A 27,344-nucleotide genomic window follows, 5' to 3' on the forward strand; every position below is an offset into this window, starting at 1 on the left:
AGATGAAGCAATGTTGCACATTTGCAGCGGTGCCCTTCTCAGTCTGCGCTGCAGCCTCCTCCCCCTCACCTGACCAGCAGGGACTACGGGAAGCCTGACGAATTTGTGTGCGTCTGCTTATCCCTGGATGGTACAAAGGGAAGAAGTGAGTCAGATACACGTCTCTGCTGCTCAGGGAAAATGAAATCCCGCTCCTTCATTGCACAACGCAACAGCCGCCGCATCTGTCACGCTCCTTCCGTGTGCACCTTGCAGGGAGCCGGGGGCTGCGGGGGAAGACAGACTTACCAGGACAGGTATGGAAACAGCGAGTGATTAAGAATTGACAATCTCACCAGTAAATCTCTGGCTGGAAGGCTGCTGGCCAGGCTGCCCGCCCTGGATTCACTGGTTTTGACATTTTGTGATGACCTGTGGCAGGGAGACGCACCCTTTTCAGACAGTTGTGTGTGCTTCCCAGATTAAAGATGATTAATTGTACCAGGTAGTTCCTGCTACATCTTAATCAAACATACATAATCAGCAATGCTCCTGCACACATGACACTTGGAGCTGGAGTGGGTTTTTTTTAACTCTCACACTCCAATCTGAGGATCCCAAGCCCAAAATACCAGTGGTAGGAGTCTGAAGGATCCAAAATGGGAGCAATCACAGGCAAGGTTCCTGTGGCACCGGTGCCTCTCGCTGCTGGAGCAGGGGCTCACTCATATCAAAGACCAACCTCTGCCCCCGCTGCTCCCCGAGCCAGGAAAAGCACCGTTCTTACCTGCGGAGCTCCCGCGACTTGACGTTCCAGGGCGCGTGGGCAACACGACCACGCACCACCTTGGAGGGGAAACAAACCACCAGCAGCCTCTGACCATAGAGTATTTTGCATCATTTATTTAAATACCTATATTTATGCATTTACAAATTTTCATAGCTCTGTAGCTTTTTTTCCTCTTTTTTTTTTTTTTTTTTTTGTAGACAGTATTGCAGAGAAGTTAGCTTTTGGAAAATGAGGTCCATGTATAAAACTATGCAATGGATTGGAGGAAAAAACAAAAAACCAACAAAACCAAGTTTCCTTTCATACTCTCTAGAATCAGAAGCCAAAGAAAGTGAATGGAGAAGGAGAGGAAGGGGTGGGACAGACCAGCCTCACACCAGTGGCTCTCTCAAGCATTACACATGTCAGTGCTGAGCTACAGTCCTAATGGGATAGGTCATGTTTCAGTTGGTGCAGTGCCTGTTTGCTAAAGCTTTCGCAGGCACGTACGTCTCTAATGAAAAAATAAAAGGAAAGGATCCTACACACTGAGAATTCCAAGCCTGGACAGCCTCGTGATAGGTTGTAGTTGTCGTGGCACAAAATGCCCGCAGGAGACTGCACCGACTCACCAGTAGTGCATCCTCATCCCAAACTTCATTTTGCATAAAAAGTTCCCTTTAAGAAATCTTAGCATTTAAAAAACCTGGTATCTGAGTTCTTCTAGCCTCAGTACATTGAAGAAGTCACTTGAAAAATACCTCCTGCTTTCCTCATTTGGAAGCTTCAAAGTAATGTTTTGCTTTAATTTATACTAATTTAACAGATTCCCAGTGTTATCCCTGGGAGGAAGAGGCAACAGATATGGCATTGCAAGATATTTACAGACATGGTACAAAAATGTCCAAGGGTATGAAAAATCACCAGTAACACAATTTTGCAGCAGCCTCCTTTACATCTGTAATTTTATACCATTTATTACATTGTACTAACACACCAGATTCAAAGATGTGCACTCCCTTTAGGACATTCAGGAGTTACAAATATATCGTGATTGCATAATTCATATTGCACAATTGTATAAAAACATAAATACTAACTATTCTATTTTTTTTAAATACAAAATACATGTCACATAGTCAAATATTCTTTTCAAGTGCAATTCAGGTGCTCTCTTTAGTCCTTCCAAGAAAAAGGCAATTTTGATAGTTTTGGCACAAAGTTTAACCTCCGTCTCGTGCCAACGGTTCTAATTACAATACGTATGCCCAAAACTTTATATAGTAGCAGTCATATACATACAGTATAAAACCAGGTTATGTACAAAATGAACCGCACGTACACAGAAGCAGCCTCAGTGGTCGGATCTGAACTCGGGGTTCGCGTTACTCGTGCTGTTGCGAGAGGGGTAAGGGACCCTTCTGACTTATGCCGGTTGCTGCGGGTTCACATTCACAGGCGGAGGGTGTCCTAGGAGACCGATGCGCTGTTTTTGCTTCCTCTGCTCCGTCATCTGGAAAATTAAAAAGTTTGCTCATTAGGCCTAGAGGCTTCCTGTGCGTCAGCTCGCCGAAGGACCTGGCGCTGCCTTTTGTGGTTAGCGTTTACTCTGAAACCCACTTTCTACAAATAACGCTCCTCCGTCCGCTGTGCCAAGCGCTAATAGATGAAAGAGGCAACTACAGCCCCGTCTTGCGCACCCACCAGGGATGTCCATGAGCTTGCTCGTGCAGCTGACTACCGTTTTGCAAGAAAAGAGGTCAGGAGAGCTGGGTGGCCAGTGTGAATTAGTGCAGAGAGCAGCTCACAGAAACCTCCCCCGTTAGAAATTCTTTGTAACCGGTCCAGCATACAAGGCAGATGAGACGCAGAGGGTGGAAAGAAGGGGTGAGCCTTCAAGTCAGACTGGGAATACCCTTGTCTGTGCTGGAATAGACTCGAGCGGTCCTGCTCTCATCAGGAGCGAGCCAACATCCCTCTGTATCTGCCAAAAGCTGAGATGCAAGGCAGGGATGGGAGGTTAACCACCTCACTGCCAGACAGCCAGAGCTACTTCCCCTCAGATAAAATAACATTTCTTCTGCTTAGCGCAATCTTGCCCTGAAAATGGATCAACAATTTTTATTGCTGATGTTGAAAAAACTGTCACTATCTACTTCTTCACTCTTTTTTCCCCCCAATTCAGGAGATTTCTGACAACGTGCACAAGCCAACACACCACATAAGGAACAACTCTGGCATGAGCAGAGTCTGCAGCAGCCAACAGCTGGATCACTGCAGGGCTCCCCACGCCTCCATCTGCAACCACATCTCAGCTTGGGAAGAGCCGACACGTGGGACGACTCGCAGCAGCTGCGCCGAGGACGCCAGGACAGCGCCTTGTCCCCGGGCCACAAGACGATGGGAGCCGACGCCACCCGGGCTCTGCCGAGGGCCCCCGTGCCCTCAAAGCAACGTGCCAATACACGACCGTGCCACTGCATGTGACCCGTGGTGGCACTGACAATGCGGGCATGAGCAGCCACAGTCACATCCCACTTCTGCTCCTTCCCCTGGGCTGAGCGAGCGCGGCTGTGGTGACGGGCACCAGTGTGCCGGGGATTGCCGGTTCACCGGGGCTTTGCAGGGCCCCACCGGTGACACTGGCACCACGCCTGCACGCAGGAGAACCTGTCCAAAGGCCCATTTCACCCAGAAAAGCAATCTTTCATTCAAGCATAAAATACATTTTAGACTATTTTCCTGTATGAGAATTCGCCGAGTTTCCTGCAATGCTTTTCCGGTAACATCTCCATCCGCAACCATTTAATTTGTTTCAGGTATTTAATCACAAATGTCAGCCAATATAATTGATTTTGGACATAACTCCAGGAGAAGGGAGATAGCATATTCACACATTTCATTCATTTGTAACATTCACCTGGATATATTTGTCTAAAAGCTGTGGTTTTGGTGATGAAGTCTCTGGCGCAGGGTACCCTGTGCTGAGGCAGCGGCTGGTGCCAGCCTGTGGTCTGGAGGTCACTGTGGGGAGGGGAACTGGTCAAAACAGGCAGGTCTGGGCAACCTCCAAAAGGCTCCTCCATGTCAAATGGCCCGTACAGCAAAGTGCACAGTACTGCTTTCACTCAGGCTAGCTGTGTGTAATTACTCTCATTAACCACCGGGGAATGGACTGAAATACGGTAATTCCTCATGAAACCATAATTAAACTCGACTGCAGCCAGTTGCCTTGCTCATCGCGTGACCCAAGGGAGGCAGAACTGTTATTTTACCTTTCCAGGAAGATGACCACAGCCTCCCAAGGACAGGTCACACCTCCTGGTCCACCCTTTTGGAAACTTATTTTCACAAAAGGCTTGTAACACTTCACAGGCAAATGGGAGCAAGAGGAGAGGAGTCTTCCATCTGATCCCACACACAAAAGCTACTCCCTTGCTGAACCAGCTGGGATTTGTTGTTGTTGTTGTTTTTTCAGTATTTCTAAGATAGCCCACAAGTTGGAAATGCAGAGAGGCAATGAGGAATTTGTTTTAAATGAATTAGCTTCACTGAGCAAACGAAGAGCCATGACTTCACACAGCCAAGAAACCGATCCAGAGGACACATGAAATAAAAGTGGAAAGAAAAGAGAACAAATAAAAGGGACTGTAATAGATATTTTTCATGCTGTATAGAAAAAGGGATGGTGCAGCCTGATGCAGGTGTATGTAGATGTGACTTTTTTTAAAAGGGAAGAATAAAGCACCTGAAAGTAAAGCACAGAGAAAGATGCAATTGCAATGTTGATGCTGAACACAATGAATCCCGCAGGATGTGTAATACTTGTCCAAAGAGCACAGGGCTGCAAGATGGAGCAATGTTAATCTCTGTCACATTTATCCAGAGAGTGGATCTCTTGCAAATTCTTTACAGCTGCAGCAACTGTACGCCTGGGCCTAAAAGGCAATAAAAACTACACAAAATGTATTGCAGGGGAGCTGTCAGCTATGGGAGTCATGCTGACAAGATTGAAAAACTAAACGGAGGAACCTGAAGTTCATCTGAGTCAAGCTGGCCCCGTTGATAATCTTACATGTCTGCACAGACACTCACTGCCCTGTTCCAAAGGTTACGTGTGATTTGGAGTTACCTCCAGGAGCAGGACAGGGGCCGTGCAGGGACCAGGACACACCAGGTCTGCCCGCTCGGATGGAGCCAACCCGAGCAGCAGCTCCAGCATCCAGCCATGGTTGTGGTGGTGATGGTCTGGGGTCCCGGCTGGTGCGAGGGGACCGTCCTGAGCGAGAAACTGATGTCTCTTAGAGATTCTTCACATCTGAGGACAGCAGCAGAAAGGGGTTCTGGATGACTACATCTAATCCCCCCCCTGCTGTTGCAGACAATTATGTTGTAATCTTTTTGCATGGAAATAAAGTGATCAAGATTTTAATGGCTTTTGGTTTTCTTCTTTGTGAAAGAAGGGATGCTAGATTTAAGTTTGCAACCATTACAGTCTCCAGAAACCTAAAGAGCTTGAAAAGCAAATAAATGAGAAGATTTCCCTTTATTTGGTTACTAGAAAATAAACACAAATAGAAGTTCACTGACTTAGTTCCTTTTCCTGGAGACAGTTCCTGATCAGGAGGAGGGATATACTGGTTTTGTCACATAATTGGAGCATCGTGCAACTTAAGCAGCACTCTCAATAACGGTACTTAGGGGAATTCCTAAAAGCTATCACAACATTAATGAAGCTGGTTTCCTCTTTTGCTTTTACAGTCAAATAGCTCTCTAAAAGCTAAATCCTTCGTTCTTATTTTCACAAAGAGCAAGAAAGGTTTTTAGCGCTTGGTCAGCCAAGAGCTGCAAGCTTCAGAAATAAATGCACCCTGATCCAGAGCTGGCTGCGGCCGATGGAAAGACTCCCAGTGGCTGCAGACCACTCTGAGACAGACCCTTCAACAAGACGTAAGACACATGCTTCAAGATAATTGTTTCCAGGCAAACTAGCAAAACCACTGCCGGCCAAGTATTAAAGCAGAGACAAAAGAGCAACTGCCTCTATCCTCTGTCCTCAAAACCAACCAGAGCGCAGGGGTCTGTGGCACAGTGTCTGAAAACTAATTACAAGGAAGAGGAGCGAGGTTCTCTGCTCCCAGTCCTGCATGTTAATCCCTTCCTTGTGCTCCGTGGGGTGTTGGATGAAAGGGCACAGCTCTATCAGCAATGCAGTGTGATCGGAAGGCAGGGAGCCAGGATCTCCGTCAGTACTGGTTCCCAGAGACCCATGTCTCTGTGAAGATGACTGGCACACAGAGAAACCAGGCCAGCCCCGAGCAGAGAGGGACAGCAGGAACCCGACCAGCGCTGGAGAGAGCTGTGCCCACTGTGCTACAGTCGGCAGATCGCATCTCAAAAGTTAATGAACCAAATCCGTTGGCCATTTCTGCTGTGGCCAATTCCACTGACTGCCCCTGGATACCATCATGTGCAAGTCAGCAATTAATTTTATCCAGTGCCAATATCTATATAAACTTAACTAATTGAACCATCTGGCTCAGGTTGTTAATCCATAAAGATAAGCGGTGAGTCACTTTGTCGCCACAAACAGCTCCAACCGGGGCACGCAACAGCATTTTCCCTTTTACAGTTAGGCTGTAATCCATATGGACAACATGAAATAAAACCCTGCTGCCCCCGTGGCTTTCACAAAGCCATTGCCGGATTTGGGGTGGGAACAATCCCTACGACCCCCTTGAGCCCCAGCCAAGCCAAAAGTTAACGCAAATCCTTGAACTCTTGCTGCAGAAAGAACTGCTGCACTGAAAAAATGCACAGAGGTGTATGCAGCATTCATGTAACAATACCTGCTGCAGTGCAAAATATGTCGTGGGTATGTCTGTCTGTGCTGCAGCGTGAAGTGTGACAGTAGCCAAATCGTGTCTGCATTAGTAGCTCAGCGATAGCACGGAGGAGACCAGCACACGCTAACCACTCAGTTATTTCTCCAGTTTCTCAGTGGGTTTTGAGGTCCACACAGCAACACAGCACTTCTATCTACATCACACCCTCTGGCTTACGGGGTCATGCTATGGTCCTAGGGTTAAAACCTGTAACAACAACAACAAATACATACAGGCTGCCTGCACCAGCAGTGACTGATTTAAGTTAACTTTGATTTTTTAGTTTTTTTTAAATGCAAGTTTTCCCTTTCTGGAGGTGGCCACTGTGGACTACACTGGTCCAGTTATCACTGCCAGGCACAGCGGCTGGGGCACTGGGTTTCAGAAGGACATTTTGTTCGTTTACTTCTTTCCTAAATACCAGTTATTTAGAAAATTTCTTCCCAGGGTTTGCAGAAGCCACGAAGCTGTAAAACTCCACTTTGTACAACAGGCTTGCAGGACCTTTGTCCTGCCCGTACCAGTGTGTGGCTGCACATTCGCAGCCAGCTCTCCCTTACCTGATCTTTCAGCTCTGACAGCTGCCCAGAGAGGTTGGTCACAAGTTTCATGGTGGACTCCAACTTCTCCTGCAAGTTCCTCAGCTCATTCTGCTCTCCTTCCGAGTCGCTGCTCACAAGCGACATGGCCCGCATCCGGGGGAACCAGTCCAGGTTTCTCTCCTGAGAATCACACGCGAGTTCACAATTAGTGTTTGCCAAATGAAAACATGCACCCAAGTGACTGATTGCAGACAGTCCTTAAATGCCATGCAGGGACATTCCTCAGATACACAAACTCTGTAGTTATTTTCATTTGCATCTTACTGGAAAGTTTGCAAAATTGCCCGCTGGAGGCAATGAGGCACTTGAGACGTAACTACTAAAAATTAAGGCTGCTTATGGTTGGCTTTTCCTTTCCAGCAACTCACTCTCCCCAGCCATTTCTTCTTCAGATGTACTTCAGTGTAATACATGAGCACTGGACAATAAACCTGCCCAGATTTCATGTCTGGGCAAGCATTTTCCACTGCTAGAAATCTGCCATCTCATAGTCTTTTGATTTGTGTTCGTTGGAGATTTTCTGCTGATAAAGTGGGCTTGCTTTTTTGGTCAAGCAAAGCTTGGCTGTGCTTTCCCAAGAACAAACCCATGTTCTACCTGGAAATACTTTCATAGTTGAAATACTTCCTTTTTAACGAAAAACTAAAAGAAAATCATATTCTGACTGACTGGTTCAGGCTAAAACATGGGACAGATTAAGTTATGATGAATTGCTTATAATAAAATTTTTGTTCAGGCATACAAATTCTCTAATATTCCATGTTTAAGTTACAGTCAGGAACTTCAGTGGACACGTGCTTGATTTTATTAATATATACATAGAGGCTCACAAAAACACTCACGTACACGTCAGTGACGTTAAAAATAAAAGCAGGAACGGAATAGAAAGCCACAAAAGAGGAGGAGGGGTGCATACCACATCTTGACACCTTAAATTTCAACACTCGTTTCCTATCTAGTCTGGTTCTCCTCCCACGCTGGAGATACTCTCTGAAATGGAAGTTAAACTAACGCCGGATGAGATAAGGATGTGTGCCCTCTCATAGGTGACACTGCAACAAGTGGTAATGTTTTAAACAAACCTGAAGAAATGGTAATAGCCTCCTGGTTAACAGTATCCCAAACCAAAGATCAGTCAACATCTCTGATGAACACTGACCAAAGTTCAGCCCACTCCGCAGGCCAGGCTTTTTGCTGGGCTCGCTCTCAAACCTGTGGCTTATTTTTATGGTACTGCAAACTGTCTTGGGCTTTCTGCTATTCCCTGCCTAAATCTCTAACTCAAACCTGCTCCCTCTCCAGGCTCCCAGGAGTATCCATCCTGCTTAAATCAGGGTTGTGCACCTCTACAGAGATTTACAGTCACGTCCTTTCTGCAATTCAGATGCGATGCCAAGATTCATCATCTTAAATTAGTTGCTTCTGATCTGCTTGGAGTTTACTATTGCCGAGATTAAAAGGCAGAGAGCAGGCCCTTTCCCATGCAGCGCACCACAGGATTCCCACATGATGCAAAACTGCCAGGAAGCCTTTTTTCTCCTGATCTCTGTTTACAGGGCAGATGGTTTCTGCTAATAAAAGAAAAAAAATTTATGTACCAAAAAATATGCCTTTATCAAGACAAGTGAGAAAATATTTTGGACTTCAGGGAACGACAGTCCCACAATTAAGATTTAATAGTAGTAACAGGCAACATTTCACTGTGTTCTCCAGCTGTAGTATAACGCTCATTAGGGAAGAGAGGGCAGGCTCATCACTGGTGCTTGGGTCCAGCACCACTCCCCCAAAGTATTTCCTCTCCCTACCCAGGGAAAACAAATTAAAAGAACTGCTGTTCTCCCCGCTGTCCTCCAGGTGAGGGGTTTTCAAGGACAAGGCAGATTAGACTAAAATGCAATTTATATTTGCAGGTTCCCCTGGACTCTGAGGTCCACGTCCTGAGGTTTCTAGGCAGATGCAACAGCAAAGCCCACCCACTCCTTACTTGCTGTACAGATACGGTTACTTTACTTGCTCCCAGAGAGGTGAGCTTTCCAAGCCCATCCCCAGAGCACTCTCACCCCATCCTTGCGACAGACAAGGGAACAAGGGGAGCAGGACCTGAAAGCGTCAACCTTTCCCTGCCTGCATTTTTTAAACAAATACCCCAAATCTTTTCTAATGTCATCCTGCAATATAAGCAAATGCTGTGGCTGCTGCAGAGGTTGCGACTTAATCATTACGGGCACAGAAGGTGATGGGCAGTCTGGGATGGTGAAATCAAACCAGCAAGCACCAGCACTGCCAGCTTCTGCAGCCTCATCAGAAGTTTCATATTCACTGGTTTTCTGAAAGCCCCAGCTCTTGAAGTCACTTGCGTATGGGAAATCTGGGCTTTCACTTGAAAAAAAACAACAAAGTCCCTCTCTGGTTCTCATGGCAGTGGTGAAAGATTAAAACCAAAAATGCTGCATGTGAACTCTACAAGCTGAGAAAGGAGAAGGCTAAAGGAAAGGAGACAAGGCTCACAGCTCCTGAGCCATGAGGACAGGACTCCCTTTTGAGCCTGGAACTGGCAATACCCCTCCTGAGTCCTGAGCCATCCACAAAAGAGTTAACAGGGGCACCTGGAAGCAGGCTTAGAGAAGGACCTACACACCACATTGCCCCTGTCACGGGGCTGGACCTAACCTGCACTCCTGTTCAGGTTTCACGGCATGACTCAAATCCAAAGTTCACCTGCAAGTGTCCAGTTGCCACCCAGCAAGAGATAAGGTGATGTCCACACAAACTGCGTCAGCAAACACCCTGAAGTGAGAAATGGTGGGGACAGATGTGCAGATAAAACTTCACTGGTGCAGGTAAAATGGGCACCAGTGCTTGCTGACCCATGGTGGCTTCTGGGACTGTCCAGAGAGGGCAGCAGGGAAGCTGCCAGCAAACAGGGACACACACACCTCTTCCTCCTCCTCCCACTCTGCACACACTGTTTCACAACCCCTTTGCTCTGGCTTTGCGTGGGAAACCTGCAGCCTGTTCCTACAACCTGCACCAGCACCGCAGGGAGAAGCTCTAGAGCCTGGACGGGACCAGCCTGCTGGGACGCAGCGTCCTGCCCCAGCGCCTGTGCCTGGCTGTGCCGAGAGGGTGGGGGAGTCCTCTTTTAAATAAATAAATAAGGATGCCTCAAGCAGAGCCGGTGAAAGGGGAAATGAGCAGGAATCCAGAAAGGTCAGTCGCTGACAAGCCCGCTGGGTCGGTGTGCGGCAGCCAGCCCGGCTCCCGGCCCCGTGCCTGCCCGCAGCGCTGCCTCTGCAGAGCGCTGCTATTCAAGGCTGAATAAAAGATTTATATCTTGATGATCTAGTTTCTGCTGAACTTTAACTGAACACCAGGGTGCCTTTAAAGATACAGCCTTACATCTTTCACTGGGGGTTTGGTGGTGTTTTAGAGGTACTAAGTGAGCTGTGAAGGGAAAGGCTCCCCCTTGGTTGCTTTCCCCGCCTGTCCCTCGTCCCGCCACGCGTCCTCCCGGCTGCTGGCACCTCGCATACCAATGCTGTTATGCACCGTCTGCTGTGGTCCTCCTGCAAGCGGAGGCACCAGGATCCTGGTGTGCAGTCAGCTCCCTCTTCCCGTCACAGTCGCAGCTTCCTCTGCCTCAACAGACGAACTGACTAAAGCCACTGACGGAAGCTGGCTAACCGCAAGTGCTGGGTTTCGGGTTAGCTCTTTTCTAGGTAAAGTTGGAAAAGTCCCTCTTGTAAAGCAAATATCATTAAATCTCAGACATGGGGGCGATGCTGACCGTCCACGATTGGAAATTTGAAAAAAGAGGAAGCGGCGCTGCGTGATGCACATGCAATTCATTCTGAGAAGTGTCCGCTCCTCCCTGCTTCTGCCGAAGAGTTTATTCTAAGAAAAGTTTGAGGCAACCTCAATGCAAGCGGTGCCAAGAGATGCATTAGCTCCGCTCCTCGGGCAGGAGGCGGCCACTAACGGCACGGACTGGGGCACGTCCTCGCCTCCGGCACCGCCAGCCACCCTGTGGAAGTCGCCGTTCCTCTTCTGGGCCTCCATTTATTCAGCTACTGCTGACCCTAGTATTTATGGGTGCTGAAGGGCTAATTCAAGGCTCATCAGAGTAAATCCCTACAGCTTGCCATGAGAAGGCTGCCCAGCAGCCGTCATTTAGCGGGGGTAGGTGGCAGCCGCAGATTTCAGTTTCTGTCACGTGTTGTTAAAAATCATACCCAGACAGCTAATAAACAGCTTTGTAAAGTACTTTGAAATTTTTTGTTTGTTTGTGGCAGGATGAAACTCCTCTTGGTTCTTTCTTGTGCTTCCTGGAAAAAGCCCTACACCAGGTTCTCTCTCTTTTGCAAAGGGCTCACCATCACTTCTTCCACACCACGCTGCACTTCTCCCCTCCCTACAAAGAACAGCACTTGGCAGCGTCCGCTCTCCACAGCAAGAGTATTTTCAAACCCTCACATATCCCCCTCGTCTTTAAACAGGAGGCTGACGATATCAGGCTAATGATACACACACACACACACACACACACACACACAAAAAACAAATCTCTTTTTGCTGTTTCCATAGATTAAATACCTAAATGGTTTTGCCCTGGTGCAGAGCAGGGAACCTGGAAGGCAGATACCATGTCCAAAGGTGGAAAATGACCACATCCCTGTATGAAATGATCCCACGTATGTCTCAGTGACAGCTCTGCTGCAGCTGACTCACTTGAGCCCCATGTTTTGTTTACCAGTGGTGAAGTTACCCACCAAGCATCACCCAGCTTGATGTGACCGAGACGGGCAGCCTTGGTGGGAATCCCTGAAGGCAATATCTCCTTACTCCCGCAGAAAGGACAGTGCCACCTCTCCGCAGCAACCTATTTCTGGCTGTTTGCATCTACATTTTAAGTAGGACGTGTTACACCACGATCAGTTGGGCAGGGACAAAACAATTAGGCATGCAAAGGCTGAACAAACAGCTGCTGGTGGCGATGGCTGCAGTCACCCACCTACTCCTGCACAACGCGTCTGGGAGCTCCCTGTGGCACGGGGTCACCGGCTCCCGGCACTGCAGGCCGGAGGCGGCGGCAGCGATGACTCGGAACGGACACCTCGCCCCAGCCCTGGGCCACCTCCTCGGCACACACAGCCCCACGGGGCTTTTTTTTCAGCCCGGTCAGCATTGCACACTGAGCGGTTTATTTTCCCCAGCATGCCACTCTTAATAGTTTCCAGTTGGAAACCTTCTCCCTCCCAGGAGAGTGTCCCAGCAGCACAGACACAGCACCCACCCTGCAAGCTGCTTCGGGATCCACCCGTATCCCAACATGTTATGCAAACAAACCATTACACAGAATTGTGCTGAAGCCTTTGCTTCTATTTTCATCTGCCCAGGCCCTTTTTTCTGCACATGCTCAAAGTGAAACCCTTGACTTGTCATTTGGGCTCCTAACCCGATATTCCCAGCACAAACTGCTGCCCAGGTGGTTTATCAGAGAAAACCAAGAGCTCAGCCACATAAGGTTAATGCTGGCAAGAGAAGGTGTTTTCTGCAGCACGCTGCAGGGCACGCCAGCTCACACATCTCCGGGCGGAAGAGCACACTAATGCCGCGTGGGGAAGATGAGGTTGACCAACCATTTCTCCCCGTGCAGCTTCTGGTTTGTACCTTAATGCCGACTTCAAGGATGGAACAAGCTGCTTCGCTATCTAAAAGCAAAGCTCCAGACCGTGCCTATGACACAGTGTTTCCAGCAGCCAAAGGCCTTCTGCCAAACACATCTCTTGGCTCCTCTATGCCTCTGCTATTATTTATTGTTTAACTCTGTAATTATATTGGCTAACTCTGGTAAGGTATCTCAAGATGCAGCTTGTCGGGAAAATACCATCCAATTAAGCACCACCAGCTCCAGTTCAGGTGCTGATCTCCTCAATCCTTCTCTCCCAGCTTGCACTCAGCATCATTGCAACTAGGAGCCCTGAAACCCCAGTTTCCTCAACTATAACTGAGCAGCTGCAGGCAAGTTGCTTTTGATGGGCTGCTCTCTTCTGCATCTGCAACTGGTTTGATAAGTATTGATATAACAAATCTTTCCTATTCAATTTTGCCCCAAAGTACAGGATTTCCAGGCACAAATTATATACAAACGTAACTAAGATCCTAATTACTTTCTCAACCTATAATTTCTGCTGTATACATGTCTTACACCGATGCTGGAATCATTAAGTCCCTTTTGAAATGCTTCAGGTTTGAAGCATCATGGCCTGCCACTTGTTATTCCTGGAGGTGCTGCAGTTCAAGTCCCATCTTGGCCATCTCCAACTGGATTTATATTCGGTGTGAGCCTGGGGACACAGTAATGGCCTTCACAGCCATCATCACGTGAGCCCTGTGCAGGCTGTGAATCACACGCTCCTGCTGAGTTTCAGAGCACAGCGACTATCGTTGCTGGCTGTTTAACTCCTTAGGAGAGGTTTTGAGTCCAACCTAACATTTCTGGAAGAATGCAATTTTAAAAGCCCGATGCTGATGAACCCTTGCCTTCGCTTACTAGGAGGCTGTATATGGGCAGAAGTTACAGGCTGCACTGGACACTCAGTAATACAGTAATCAGAAATAATTTCTAATTATGGTATAGCACATCGCTCAAAAAGAAAAAAAGCCCAATAATATATTTAAATCTCTGGTTTTGTAGGAAGATGTTAATTAGGGCACAAAAGGAAATCTTTAGCCTTCATTTCCATTCCAAATTCCTTTAAGGATATCTTCACCATCACTCCTATTTATAAACGGTTCATTTTCAAATAACAACACAATCCAATTGAACATTCAGGACTCGGTGCTCTTGATCTGGACACGTGAGCCTGGGCAATCCCTTACACCTCTCCACCTCACTTTTGCAATGAAGGTTAATGACATGTAACACTAGATTAAAAATCTTTGGAAACCGCAAGAGCTAGTTAGGAAGCTTTGTGCTAAAAACTTCTCCAAACAAGCCTTTATTTTTTTAACATGTGCGTCTGTGTGCATGAAAGCACTCACAGCCATGCAGCTCTTACCACACTGATCAAACGCTGATGTGAAGGTGGATATGCAAATCCCCATGTTAGGGTATGCAAGAGTTGTGCATGCAAATACTCGTCCATGCAAGTGACAGCACACTGCAGCTGCATGCACAACAGCTTATGAATGCAAAGAAAACCAAAGTGTATACGTGGTTTTCTACGTTTCAAGCTTGAGCATAACAAATTTTTACATATTATAAATGCCTTCAAACAGCCGTTTGTAGCAGACCTGTGCCAAGATTCAAGCGACAGCTGTACTGCTGGGGCTGCTGCTAGCGAGGCTGCTGATGTAACTGCAAGCAAATGCAGAAAACTTAAGAAATTCTCAAGACAGGATGGGTAGATAAGACATTTAAATGAACTAATCTGCAGGGAGTTGCACCGGGTTCACATTAGTCATTTGGGTGGGGATGTCGATGTCTGGCCAACACGATAAGTGCATCCCCCCACCTCCTACACATTTGCTATTATTCAGACATCACCTGATCTTCCCTGGTGACTACAAAGCCACAAAGCAGCTGAACCCGACGCCTCTGTTCCCAGGAAACACGGGAGACACTGGACTACCAGCTCTGCAGCCCCATTAGCATGCTTCCCAGATAAACACTTTTCAAAAGACATTGATCTGTTTTGAAGCCTCACTATCTGAAGTGAACATCTGCACTGATTTAGCCAGATGAACAGAAGCTAGGTCATCAGGAGGGCTTTGTAACCACCAAGAGTTAAACACCATCTCTATTACCACTAGATGCTTTCTCACATCCTCCAGGACTGTCTGTGCTCTTAAATAGATATTAGCAGGTGGCTCAAGAACGCATTTCGAAAGCGAGCTGCTTCATGCCAAGCTCCTGTTTGCCATCTCCTGAAATCCATGAGGTTATCAGCCTCACCAGTGCTGCTGGGGACTTCAGGAGGGGATGATTCACCGCAGCAGCTCGGGTGTGTACACAGGCTCAGCTCCTACATCAAACACAACTAGCGATCCCATTTTCCCCTTGCATTGCTCTGGCAATTCCCAGCTAAGATTCTTAAGATAGTCCAAGTTTCACATCATATATCGCAGCAGGCACATGCTCACCTTACTGATGAAAGCGAGTATTATCCCTGTTTACAGGGGGAAAAGCTGGCGATGAATTCCAGGGCTCCTGTCTAAAGCCCTGACTTGTAGCTACAAGAGCACTGCAGCCCAGCTTCCCACGCAGCAGCACGCACACGCACGGGGCTCCGCAAAGACGGGGAACTTGGACAAAAACAATCACAGAATCACTGAATCACTGAATAGTTTGGGTGGGAAGGGACCTTCAGAGGTCATCTAGTCCAACCCCCCTGCCGTGAGCAGGGACATCAGCAATCTGAGATCTCAAGCACCAACAGACACATATTTGTACCAGAAAAACATGATGGAATGTATAGTTACAAGTCAGTACTAAAACACAGTAGATCAGATTTTACTTTGTGAGATCACTGTTTTGTTGCATTTTTTTTCTTGTTTTTTTAATATTTGTTTTCATCAGGCTTACACTGTTCCAAATACTTCTAAACCTAAACTGTGTTTCCAAGCTTAACTGCTGACTTCTTCTTATACACTGCATTTTAACTTACTGAGCTTTTATCCGTGAAAAAATATAAAATTCACTAAAGAATTGTAGTTAATCATTAATTTTCAAGGCTGCAATTTCTTTTTGTGCTGAGTCAGATTCCTGCAGGCTACAAGACGAATTCTATGGGCAAGATTCAGCTCTTGCCATCTCCTGTACAGTGGATAGCCTCAAAACTGCCTTTCCACACACGTTATTTTTAGACAAGAAATCAAAATTCAAGATCACTCTTAAAGCTTCTGAATATTCACTAACCTGCATAATTTAGATGGTCCAGCATTCTTTTGATAACCCCAGTGCTTAAAATATCTTTAAAGCACTGTATGAGCAGCACTGGTTGCATCTCACAAGCTGATGGTGAATATAATTTTAGTGTGCCCAGTTCGTGGGTTTGTGGTTGGTTTTTCATTTTTTTTTTTAATATTCTGTGGTGTTGGAACAACCCACAAACACTAAATGGCAGAGGCTTTTTTTTTTAGTTACTATTGCAAAAAGACAGAAATCCAAGACTTTTCTAAAGATATTCTTTTGGGACTTAAGAGCAAAGGTGAAGCATATTTGAGGTGTATTCTGTAATCACAGTATGACTTGGAGCACATTATGCTTCCTACCCTCAACTGCTTAAAATGGGTATAAATTGCAGTTGAACAATGGTACCACGTAAGAGCCCATGGACAAGACATGCCCCATCCATGTCATTATCGAAGATGTTAGAGTGCCACCTTCAGTCTGAAAATGTGGGGGAAAAAACCCTTTTAGACCTAACCATGACATGAGTGGGCTTTCCAGGGGAATCTAGTAGCTGCAGACATTAAGCAGCCACAGGTTCCCATTCACCCTCTGTACAAATAAAAAATAAACCATCACCTCCAACCAGTGAATTTCAGTCTTTGGACCCACTGACATATTTAGGGCTTTCTTGTTGCCTGTCCTAAATTAATGGGAGCAAGACAGAAGGCTTGAGTAAAAGTTAAACCATGCCTAAGCTACCCCTACATACACCTTAGGCAAAAAAAAGGATTTCTGACTCTTAGAGAAGTCTCTAAACCAGTCTGGTAGAGAAATATATTCATTGTGTTTTACACTCAGATTTTCTAAGGCAGAATATAATGTTTTTAAAGGATGATGAAAAGAAATTGCTTCGGAGTGAGCTTTGCCAGATCAGTCCTGAGGAATATGTCGACTGCAAAATGCTGCTGAGAACCGCAGGGTCGGGGCGGCAGCAGCCGAGCAGCCCCGGTCACGTCGGTGCTGGGTTGTGGCAGACCACTGATGTGCAAAGCAAATTCACTTCCCCTTCCACGGCTCGTATGGTTACACTACGCTTCCAACAGCATTGCCGTGAGACCCTGCTGCTAGTTCTCATTTAAAACTGGCTCATGAAATGCAAAAAACCACCAGCTAAAAGATATACTCCAAACCTCTACCTAGAGCACATAGTTATATAAAATTGCATCTGCATGAGACACTTGGCCCATGCATAATTTATCTATACTCCCATTCAACACATAGTAATTACCCTTTGCTGACACTTCCATGAATGGGAATTCTGGTACAAGTTCTCCAGTTTTTGTATTTATTGCAAACATATTCAGTGACTGGTTTTTGATTCTCTAATTTGAACTGTTAAATTTATTAATAAATTGTTTGTTAATTGAAACTTTTCTCAAAAACTGGTTTTAACACAAATTGTCTTCTACAAGCAGAAACATTTTAAAGAATACAATGCTTCCCCCTGAGGTAACGCTTGCTGCAGTGGGATAAATAAAGGCAGCAATATAATCAGTCGGACCAGAAAGCAGCAGTGATGTGCTTGGTTATCTCGCTGTGCTAATCCTCTATCAGGTGACTGCTCACAAGATTTCTTTAAGCCCTCATTACGGAGGCAGAAATCCAGAACTAGGACATACACTTTAGTGACCCCAAAGTAACATGTTTAACCTCTACGAGATCTTGGTGGGATTTACATGCTGACCGGGCCATGACAAATTGCCCACTTAAAGGTATGTTGTACCTCTGCAGCAAAAGAGCTGAAATAAGAAACGTATTCTATTTGTCTGAAGGCAAATAAAGAAATACCTACTGGAAATGTTATAAATCAGAAACAGTTTTCGCTAAACAGTCAGTAGATGCACAAATTAGTAACTGGGGTTTAGGATCTAATTTCAGGAGCTCTAAACCTGCGGCTTGGCAGAGATGAGGCTTTTAATTCTCTCATTAAAAGACCTTACAATTGAGTAGATATTAATTTTAGTTTTTTACAATACTAAGCTAAAATCATATGACAGTAAATCCTACAAGTCAGTTTAAGATATCTATACTGGGGGCAGTTATAACTTGCTTTTCTTCAGACAGTTCCGTCAGCTGAAAATATTCTCCCTTAAACATGAGTTTTCAAACCACAACAGCTTCTGTTCAGCTGGTCAAAAAGCAGGGCGACTACCTGGCTGTCACCGCTCGCTGCCACCTCCTTCGGCAGACACAGGGGAGTGTTTCGGAGGCTGGGAAGCTGCAGGTACCAGACACAAATCATGGTGTGAGCGTGGTGCTGCAGCACATCGCGGCTCCCACGAGTGCCCCTGCCTGCCCGGCCATCGGCAGCCACGTGCTGCCACCGAGGCCACGTCTTTTAGCCAGCTCACTTGCCAAGTGCATCCTAAGTATACTATCTTTCGAAGATGCTTCTAAAAGGAAAAGCATTGGATTAAGCCTATTATTGCAGAAAAAGTTTTACTCTAAGTTTTTGCTTACAAAATAAATAAAACACAGAGTACTATGTTTACCAAATACGCCAGGAGATTGGTCTAATCTAGAAAAAAGCAAAAGTACCAACTCACCTTGATCATTTCTGCCACATAACTTTCTGGTCCTGTATATTCTGTTGAATCTTTAACTTTTACCAATACAATAAAGCACAAATAATGCCACATATTGTGCTCTTCTTTAATGTGCTCCTCAAATGTGACTGTCTTGTTATCGAACTTATCTCTTTCCAAACCTACAAGAGTGACACATACATAACCCTTAGTACGCATGAACTGGTATTACGAAAACAAGCTCTAAGAACAAAACTTGTTTCTACAGTCTGTTGCACTTCTTAAGAGCCACAGTGATCGTTCAATGAACAGTAACAGGGATAAACTCTCTAACAAATAGCCATAGTGTATTGTGAAACGGAAAGATGACGTAACAAGTACTGTTCACACTTATCATACATAACAGAAAACTTTCGGTAAAAAAATGCTATCAGTTTGTTGGATTTCATAACCTCATCTCCTATTTTTAGGCAAAATTATACCAAATGCAGCAAACTTCCAAAGGTTACTTCTGCACGACTATCTCATTTAACTGTACCAGCCTCAAAGGCTCAGCAGCTTAATTCTCACTCTACTGATGGGAAAAACTTACACAGAAAGTACTCAGCACTCTGCACCCCTGGAAAATACAACTGTTTATAAAAATCTCCCTCATTCCAATAGGAGATTATTCTTTGAAGCACAGGAGAAACAAACCAAGGATTTGAGGAAAACAGTATAATGAGCATACATTCCCCATCTCTTCCTGCTGCCAAGCTCCCATGCACGTGGTACCCAAGAATATCAGCCAGCTGAGAAGTGCAAGGTAGGAACAGCTAGTAACTCGAGACTCCTGTTTCCTGCTGGTTTGCAGCTACCTCTGACTTTGATAGAGTAACCCTTTATTCTTAAGTGTGTTTCTGTACTTACCACAAATAAAGCAAGTAGTTTTTAAAATTTCTTCTTTCTTCTGTTTTTCACTCCTTAAATCAGCAAAAGTGTCAATGATCACACCAAAAATCAGGTTAAGGACAATAATGATGACCATGAAGAAGAATAACAGATCATATATCACTCTAGCAGCAAAGAGAGGTTCCTGCAAGATACATATTTTAATTATTAATAGCACAAATACATGCACATCTAACCCTTACCGTGCCTTCCTCAGTTCAGCACAAGTACGTTGCCCCACAATCCCTCCCTTTAGAGTCGCCATTTCCATATTAATCTGCTTACATATCAACATAGCATCAGTGTTGACTATAAAGTCTTTTCCTGGAATTTAATAGTATTCATTTCATTTATGGTAAGAACCATGTATGTTCTTTTAAATGAAACAGGACACTAAGTTGGACTTACTAGTGCCCATTTCACTAACCTAACCACGACTTTAAGAATCTTTCTGCCAGTTGAGTGCCAAACCTTTATTAAAGAATTATGTAACTTTTAAACCACTCTAAGTTGAAAATAAGGCTAAATATTAGAAAACACTTTGAAATTGCAGATGATACAGAAAAGTATTCGCTCTGACCAAGACTGTTCCTTTGGCCCTTCACGTGGTTTTGGGGAATGACCAGAGCGGGGACAGCCTGAAACTCACATGGGCACAAACAGTTACACGTGCGGCTTTGGGTATTATGAAAGATTCCTGCTGCTTTGACTGATCCTTGCTCTCTGATGTTGGCTCCAAACAACATCTCTCCTTCCCACAGTCCCAGCTCCAACCCATCTTGGTCCCTGCCCTCTCATCCACTCCCTGTTTTCCACATCTTGCCGTTCGCTAGAGATGCTCTCTCAAGAGGAAACTCATGCCACTAGCACGGTATCAGCTACCAGTGCTTCTTCATTCTGCTCCCTCACATTCCTCTTTCACTAGCTTGTACCTATCTTACCTCTTCAGATCCTCAACTCCCAAATTCAACTGTTAGCTACACCATTTCTGGGTTTTTTTGAACCTGTTCTGGACAGCCCTTGAGCTAAAAATGCCCCCCAAAAGGATGAGTAAGAGCTTCTTTGACCTGGCAGCTGTTTAATCTGGTCCTACAGAGATTGAACTATATTTCACAGAGACAAAGTGTGGTCTCTTCCAGTTGCAATGTATTCTACATCTGTTTAAAGGGAGTATATATACACTTTCCCCAGCAGAACTAGATCCCGAGCCCTACATGGTTATCACTCTTCCACCCCCATTCAGTGATAATTTACCTCTTTGGATGGTTTCCTGAGCACATCACCTACTCCACCCCCACTCCTGAGCCCATGACTCAGTACAGTAACAATGCACATCAGTAACGTCTCGCACGTATGCTCTTTATTCTCTTCCTCCATTTCTTCAGCAATCAGTTCTATTAACACAGCAAGCAAAGACACGTTTAGAAGGCAAAAAGAGCAGTTTTAAATAATTATCTCCATTCTCTGCTGGTCATGCTCTCTCTCCCCTTTGCAAAACCTGCCTGATTTCCAGCCAGCATTGCAAACCTCCTCAGCTCTTGCGAAGAGACGACGCTGGGAGCGGGTCTGTGCTGCGGCTCCAGCCTGCCCACCTCTCCCCACCACCAGAGTCTTCTTTTGTGCCTGAACTGCTGTCTTCGACTAAATCTCTCTTTCCATTTCTGTTAGCATGCACAGCTCAGATCACCAGCTGCCTGTTTATACAGAATCATAGCTTTTTGACAGCTCAGAGGACAAAGTGTTGCCTCTGACACTCTCCCTTGGTGCCTAACAGATTGCACAGCCTTTGGGCTGCACTCAAAATGGCAATTTCGACTTGTATTTTTCAAATGGCTAAAATATCACTGCTTATGGAAACAGCATTTTACTAAAAAAGTAATACACTTTTTTTTGACCCTTTCTTCATTTGGCTGAAGCCTCCAACTTCACTGTTTGAATTGCAGAACTGCTAGAATTAATTACCTAATCTCATATATTCTCCCCGTACCCATTAAAAGTCTCATGACTTCCATTTCATCATAAAAATGCTCATAAGCAGATCCCACCTTCCCACAGATAACCTTAGAAAGGCCCAAATGCCTGTACAAGCCAGAAATATCCAAAACCCAAGATGACAGAAATGCCCAAAGATTTGGGCATCATTAATATCCCTGGCCACAGAAGCACAGAAGACCCTGATATCAAGTTGATAATTTGTGATATAAAAACATCTCTGGTGTTTTCCTTTCCACAGCCTGAGTGTTTAAAGCCAAAGCAGCACATTGCTCCTGGAGCTGAATAAAGCAGCTATTCTCGTATCAATGTTGAATCTGAGCTTATCAAAGAGGATGCTTGAGCAAAACAGAGGCAGCTCCTCTCGCCAGCATGGGCTCGTGGCCATTATTGACCTTTGAAACATTTGACCATGTCAGAGCTCCACTTCTAAGAGAAACAGTGATGTTCTCTCTGGCTCTCACAGGCAGCATCATAAATCTCTGAGAAGTAAATTATATTTTCTAGAAAATAAAACTGAAATATTTCAATACCAAATCTGAGGCTGGCAATTATGCTACAAGTAATATCTCACACGCACGTCTTTGATCTCAAAAACCCCCAAACCTACCCTGTCTACTTAATCCATTGAGTACTTCCTGCCATGATATTAAAAACAGTTTCCTTAGTTAGCTAGATAGAATATTGCCAACAATAAACGATGTTCTGGTCTATATTTCACAGTATATTACCCTTGAGATCACATTTAATAGCCTAATGTTTTAAAATAATAAACTTTGCAAAGAGGTAAACTGCCTCACTTCCTTCTCAAATTGATAAGATAAAAAATTAAAGAATACAACTGTTTTATCAAAGTATGGTTTAATTTTAAGTTTCTCTAGTTTAATCACCTCATGTAACAAATGTCATTTATGTTGTTGGCCTAAAGCAATCCTTTCTCAAGACAGCTTTGCTTCTAAATTTATTACACAGTACTTTAAAAAAAAATTATTACTTTTTTTAAAATTTAAGGTGCCTAACTAGAAAAAGTGTGGAAGTTCAAGGTGTGAGTTCTGAATTCAAGAGCAGATACTTACGGTCTGAAGGAATGACTGAAGAACAGTTTTCACTGCTACCTGCTTTGCATACATCGGAATAGAGAAACTCTCTGGTCATGGTCTCACCTGGTTCTGTGCGATCTAAAACCAGAAGGTGATGAATCAAATGGACAGTTTAACATTTTGTACGTTTTGCAAGATTACTTTGCAGGTATATTAGGGTACCCCATCATATTCAGTGTGCAACAACTAAGCAGATTTAGAATAGTATATTATCCTGGAGTTCAGGAGAGCACAGTACATTGATTTACATAGTCAATGATTTTAAATACAAATGTAAGATTCTTATTTAAATGAATTAAAGGCCAAAGTTGTGCATCTATTTCATATTGGCTCCAAAGTTGAGAGACTAATTGAAACTTCTCCAAAAACACTGTGTTCTAGTGCTCAGTGAATTTTCAAGGTGCCTTGAAAACTTGCCTTTCAAATATCAAAACAAACCTATTGCCACACAGTAATACATCTCTGGCACTTCTCCAGCTGCACAGAAACGTGAAATATAACAGGGTCAGTGAGGTTTGGGTCTCTCACAGGGTTGGCAGTAAAATTAAAAAAAAAGTGGGAATGTCAAATAATACTTGTCTGAATATCTCAAGTGTCAGAGGGAAAAACCAAGGCAAAACCCAAATGTCTCCTCTAACAAATTCAATTTTTGTGCTTCCCACCCACTGAGTAAGTTGCTTGATGCTGGAGGGTGGCAAAAACCCCCTCAAATTTTAACTTACAATAAGCAACCTAAGGTCAGCAAAGAGAAGCCTGCTATGGAACTAAACTGTACCAAGTATCTGAGGGAAGTTAACAGAGTCTATAAAAACTACAAGCAAACCAGAACTAGAGAAATAAACCTCTGCTTCACAGAAGCATCTCTTTGATGCTCTTCATTTATATTCAGTCTGTTATTTCAGCTAAAATATTAAATTTGTTATACTGAAACTAAACCCCACCATTAAAAGCCAATACAAGCATTCAAGATCTGGCGAACCGAGGCAGAAGTGAATCCTCCCAGCGCAGGCCACAACGGCCTACCTAAAGTCTGCTTGTAATGACACTGCGGGAGTAGGTGTAGCCGAATTAGATAATCTCCAGTGTTACAGCAAACAGTGAGAGGAGAAATACCAGCCATGTGCAGAAGAGCCTAAGTGCTATCTCCAGGGGTTTCTCCTCCGCATCCCTCTTTCTGCTGCAGCAGATTGCAATGTTTTCTAAAAATACTGGGGAGTCTGTTTGCCCCAATCAGTTTGATTGGTTTTACTTTTATTTTTTTTTTTCTCTATTTATATAGTGCCCTTCGTAAGAAAGGAACTGTCAACCTGGTGAGGTAACCAGTATGTCTTGCAAAAGGTGGATGACACTCAGCACACCCCACAGAACACAAATCCTTTACTTTCTTCAGCACAAACCATCAAAAGAAGCCGCCAATACCAACCTGGCAGTAATGTTTCATTAGGAAGCTTGTCTACTTCCAGAATGAAGTCATCTTTGAAGAAGAGGTACCCCACTATGGAGAAGAGGTAGACCAAGATGAGAGCGAGAACAGCTGTCAGGATGATGGAACGCCCGTTGCGAGTGACGCTCTTGATAACGTTCAGCAAGGTCTCTTCTCGGTACACCAGGTCAAAGAGCTAGGGGACAGCAAAGAAAAGCAAAGGCTGTTTCTCACGTGCACCACCAATACCACTACATGTTGGCATAACGTTAACAATGTTGGCCGCATGTTAACAACTCCAATCTGATCTTTTAACGAGCAATTTTTGTTTCCTTTTTATAGTTAGCTGAAATTTAACATATAAGCAAAAAAAAAATTTAGTAGGAGGTGAGGGAGGTGGGGTCCCTCACCCCCACTGTACCAGTCTGGTGCCAGGCACTTGGGAACATGAGGAATGGAGGTGGCTGTACCTCTTCATCTGCACCTCACGGTCTCCAGTCCTGAGCAGCAGTTTGGGAAGAAGCCCCCGTCTGGTGTGAGGGCAGGTACGTTGTTTAAGTGCTGGATATACTGCGTGGACTTTATATTTAAAGCTGCTAACATACTGTTGTACCCTTTTTATATTATTATCTGCCCCATCACAATCTTGAAAGTGCTTGTTTCCAAGTGCAACTAGCTATTTCCTTTATGTATTAGTTTAGTGAGTGTACAAGTAAATAAGCAATATTTTTGCCCAAATTATTTGTTTCAATTTCTTTACAAATGTTTCCTTCATTTTTCACTCCTCTGGCTCTGTGACAATTCACCACCATAGCCCCGGCAGGTTGCTGGCTATGCTGGTTGACAATCAGAGAACAGGTATTTGATAAACTGGATCTACATGAATAGAGAAAATAACCAATTCAGTTAGCAGAGGATGTAGCAAGCATCAAACAAAGGGACAAAAATAGTGGGTCCTGAATGGGATTTAAGGTTTGCTTTAAAAGTGACACATTTGCTCCACCAACACTAGGTATATTCCTCCGGTGCTTATTCTTAGAAGTATTGTATTGTGCAAGATGAATTCCACCCCAAACAGAAAAAACACATATGCCAGGTGTCCGTGTCAGTCGTGTGAGGTCTGGAGTCTCGCTGCAGCTAAGGAGTTCTAGAGTTCACCAACTGCTCAAAAAGCATGGATGCTATATTATGGTTATTTGACAATACCAGAGTAAACCATCTTAAAGACTGTGTGCCTCTTCCTTACAGCATGGGAACTCCAAAAGCACCTACAATTCAGCTATCATCTCTATGGCTAGTTTTTTCAATGATTTTTTTCTTTTTTCCTCATGTAAGAGCTTATATGACCTTAAGAAGGTTTAAACCTTCACTAGGTATTGATATTACTTGGAGTCATGATATTTTAAATTGCTTTATTATCTCGGAAGTCAGAGCAGGGTCACAAACAACACATCTAACCTAGAAAAGCTGTACCTTAGAAGTTGAGGAGTAATGCAGAGAGAAATGCTCAAAACCTTCATTGCAACTGCATACACATTTACTGTAATGAGCAATTTTTACTGAATTTAACTTTAAACATGTCTTGTATAATATACTTGAGAGGAACAAAAAAATCATCTCTTCTTGTCCATACAGATTAGGAAGAAGAGATGTGGCAGGAGTCCTGCAGCCTCCCCCCCGACTTCTCTCATGCCAAATCTCCAGCATGCAGCTCTCAAATGAGTGTCTGTGCAACAGCTTCCCAGTAGCAAAACAGAAAGCAAGTAGCGTGTGACAAATCTAGATGTACCCGAAATGGGACTTTACAAACATGTAGACAGAAAAGCATTGTCAGGACAAAGGGAATACCTACCAACAAACTATAAAAGAATTCATGTACGAAGAGCCCCAGAGCACAAATCAGAAGGTACAGCAGGTGATAAAGAAACTCTACGTCCATGATCATCGCCTTGTATCCTCTAGTGAACGTTCCACAGTTACCCACAAAACTCATCAGAAAAATTATTTTATTACAAACCTAAGGAAAGATTAACCATACATTAGTTACAATGTGGCTTTCAGGAAAAAAAAAAAAGACAATTTTTCAAAGCTGGAGATAAGTCAGTTCCATGATGAAATCAACAACTGTGCTGAATTGTCTGATACATGACAGCGTTTTACACACCACTCACAACTTGCTTTCCGTTGTGATTTCTGCACAACTCAGACAGTGAGCCAAAATTAAATCTCCCCTTCTAATAAATGTGTGCACTGACTCCTGTCTCCTCCTTGTTGTTAAAGGACATCTAGACTGAGATTTAAAGAAGAAAGTAAACACACTCCCAGGTGTTCCTAAAAAATAAAACAAAACAAAAAACCCCCAAAACATTAACAACGAAAAAGCCTGTTCTATGCACAGCACTTACTGCAGGCAACCCTCCCATTTCTGAAACGTCCCCTATTCCTTGCTAATAAGCAAGTGCTCCAGATTCCTTCATCAATTCACTCTCGGATCACACACCCAGTAATGCTCCTGCGTAGCACCAGACATCAGCACTAAAGGAAAGCTGCCTTCAACTTACCTGGAACTTGCTAAATGCTACAATTACCAATACAAAAACCATCACCCTCACAACACAACTCTGATTTTGCAGTACACAGCACTCAGTGATGTGTTCTGAAGACAAGGAGTGCTATTAAATGATTGCACTTGAAAGCTCTTGGTAATAAAGGCAAAGACTTTGAGAAGACGCATCTTTGCACAGCTCCTGCTGACTCGGTCAGAGAAAAACACTTTTGGCTTCCTTGCCACAAGACACCACAAGTATCCGGGTCTGAGTGTTGAAGTTCTCTGGAGGCTCAGCTTACACGCTCAGTCCACACATTACTGTAGCAAAACTGCTTAGTGTCAGCTCCTGGCTGGCAGGTGGACTGCAGACAGACAGTTGGGAAATGCAGTGTTTAGTGAATCTTACACAACCCCCAAAATACTGTAGCTTAGTCACCGGAGACCGGTTTGAGCAAATAACCGTGTACTTTAGGGTCACTGAGACTTCTTTACATTTCTGGCTGGGGTGGGAGCTGCTTCTAGACTGTGGCAAAACTCAGCGAAACCTTAGAGGTCTCCAGCCTGGGGAATCAGGATTAAATGAACAGCAGCAAAGCAATTCTGCTAGAAACAGTCCAAAGCGGGAAATACTCCTC

At 44.5% G+C, this 27,344-nt stretch overlaps 1 protein-coding gene across 16 annotated transcripts in view; it reads right to left on the reverse strand.

The window, feature by feature from the left end:
• Positions 1-862: 862 nt before the first annotated feature.
• ITPR1 (inositol 1,4,5-trisphosphate receptor type 1) overlaps positions 863-27,344 on the reverse strand; it is a 174,398-nt gene continuing 147,916 nt past the window's right edge. For 15 of the 16 annotated variants that reach the window (XM_065074564.1, XM_065074557.1, XM_065074555.1 and 12 more), the window contains 8 exons: positions 26,014-26,178; positions 24,162-24,357; positions 22,715-22,816; positions 20,901-21,040; positions 19,626-19,791; positions 18,738-18,898; positions 7,194-7,355; positions 863-2,261 (listed from right to left, as the gene is read on the reverse strand). In XM_065074564.1, the coding sequence (XP_064930636.1) occupies positions 2,175-2,261; positions 7,194-7,355; positions 18,738-18,898; positions 19,626-19,791; positions 20,901-21,040; positions 22,715-22,816; positions 24,162-24,357; positions 26,014-26,178 (1,179 nt within the window). In that variant the 3' untranslated portion in view covers positions 863-2,174. Of the gene's footprint in view, positions 2,262-7,193; positions 7,356-14,531; positions 14,596-18,737; positions 18,899-19,625; positions 19,792-20,900; positions 21,041-22,714; positions 22,817-24,161; positions 24,358-26,013; positions 26,179-27,344 lie in introns of those variants that run through there. The other variant, XM_065074562.1, reaches the window with a different exon arrangement.

This window comes from Columba livia, chromosome 10, assembly GCF_036013475.1.
Source record: "Columba livia isolate bColLiv1 breed racing homer chromosome 10, bColLiv1.pat.W.v2, whole genome shotgun sequence".
In the NCBI taxonomy this organism is placed as follows: Eukaryota; Metazoa; Chordata; class Aves; order Columbiformes; family Columbidae; genus Columba; species Columba livia.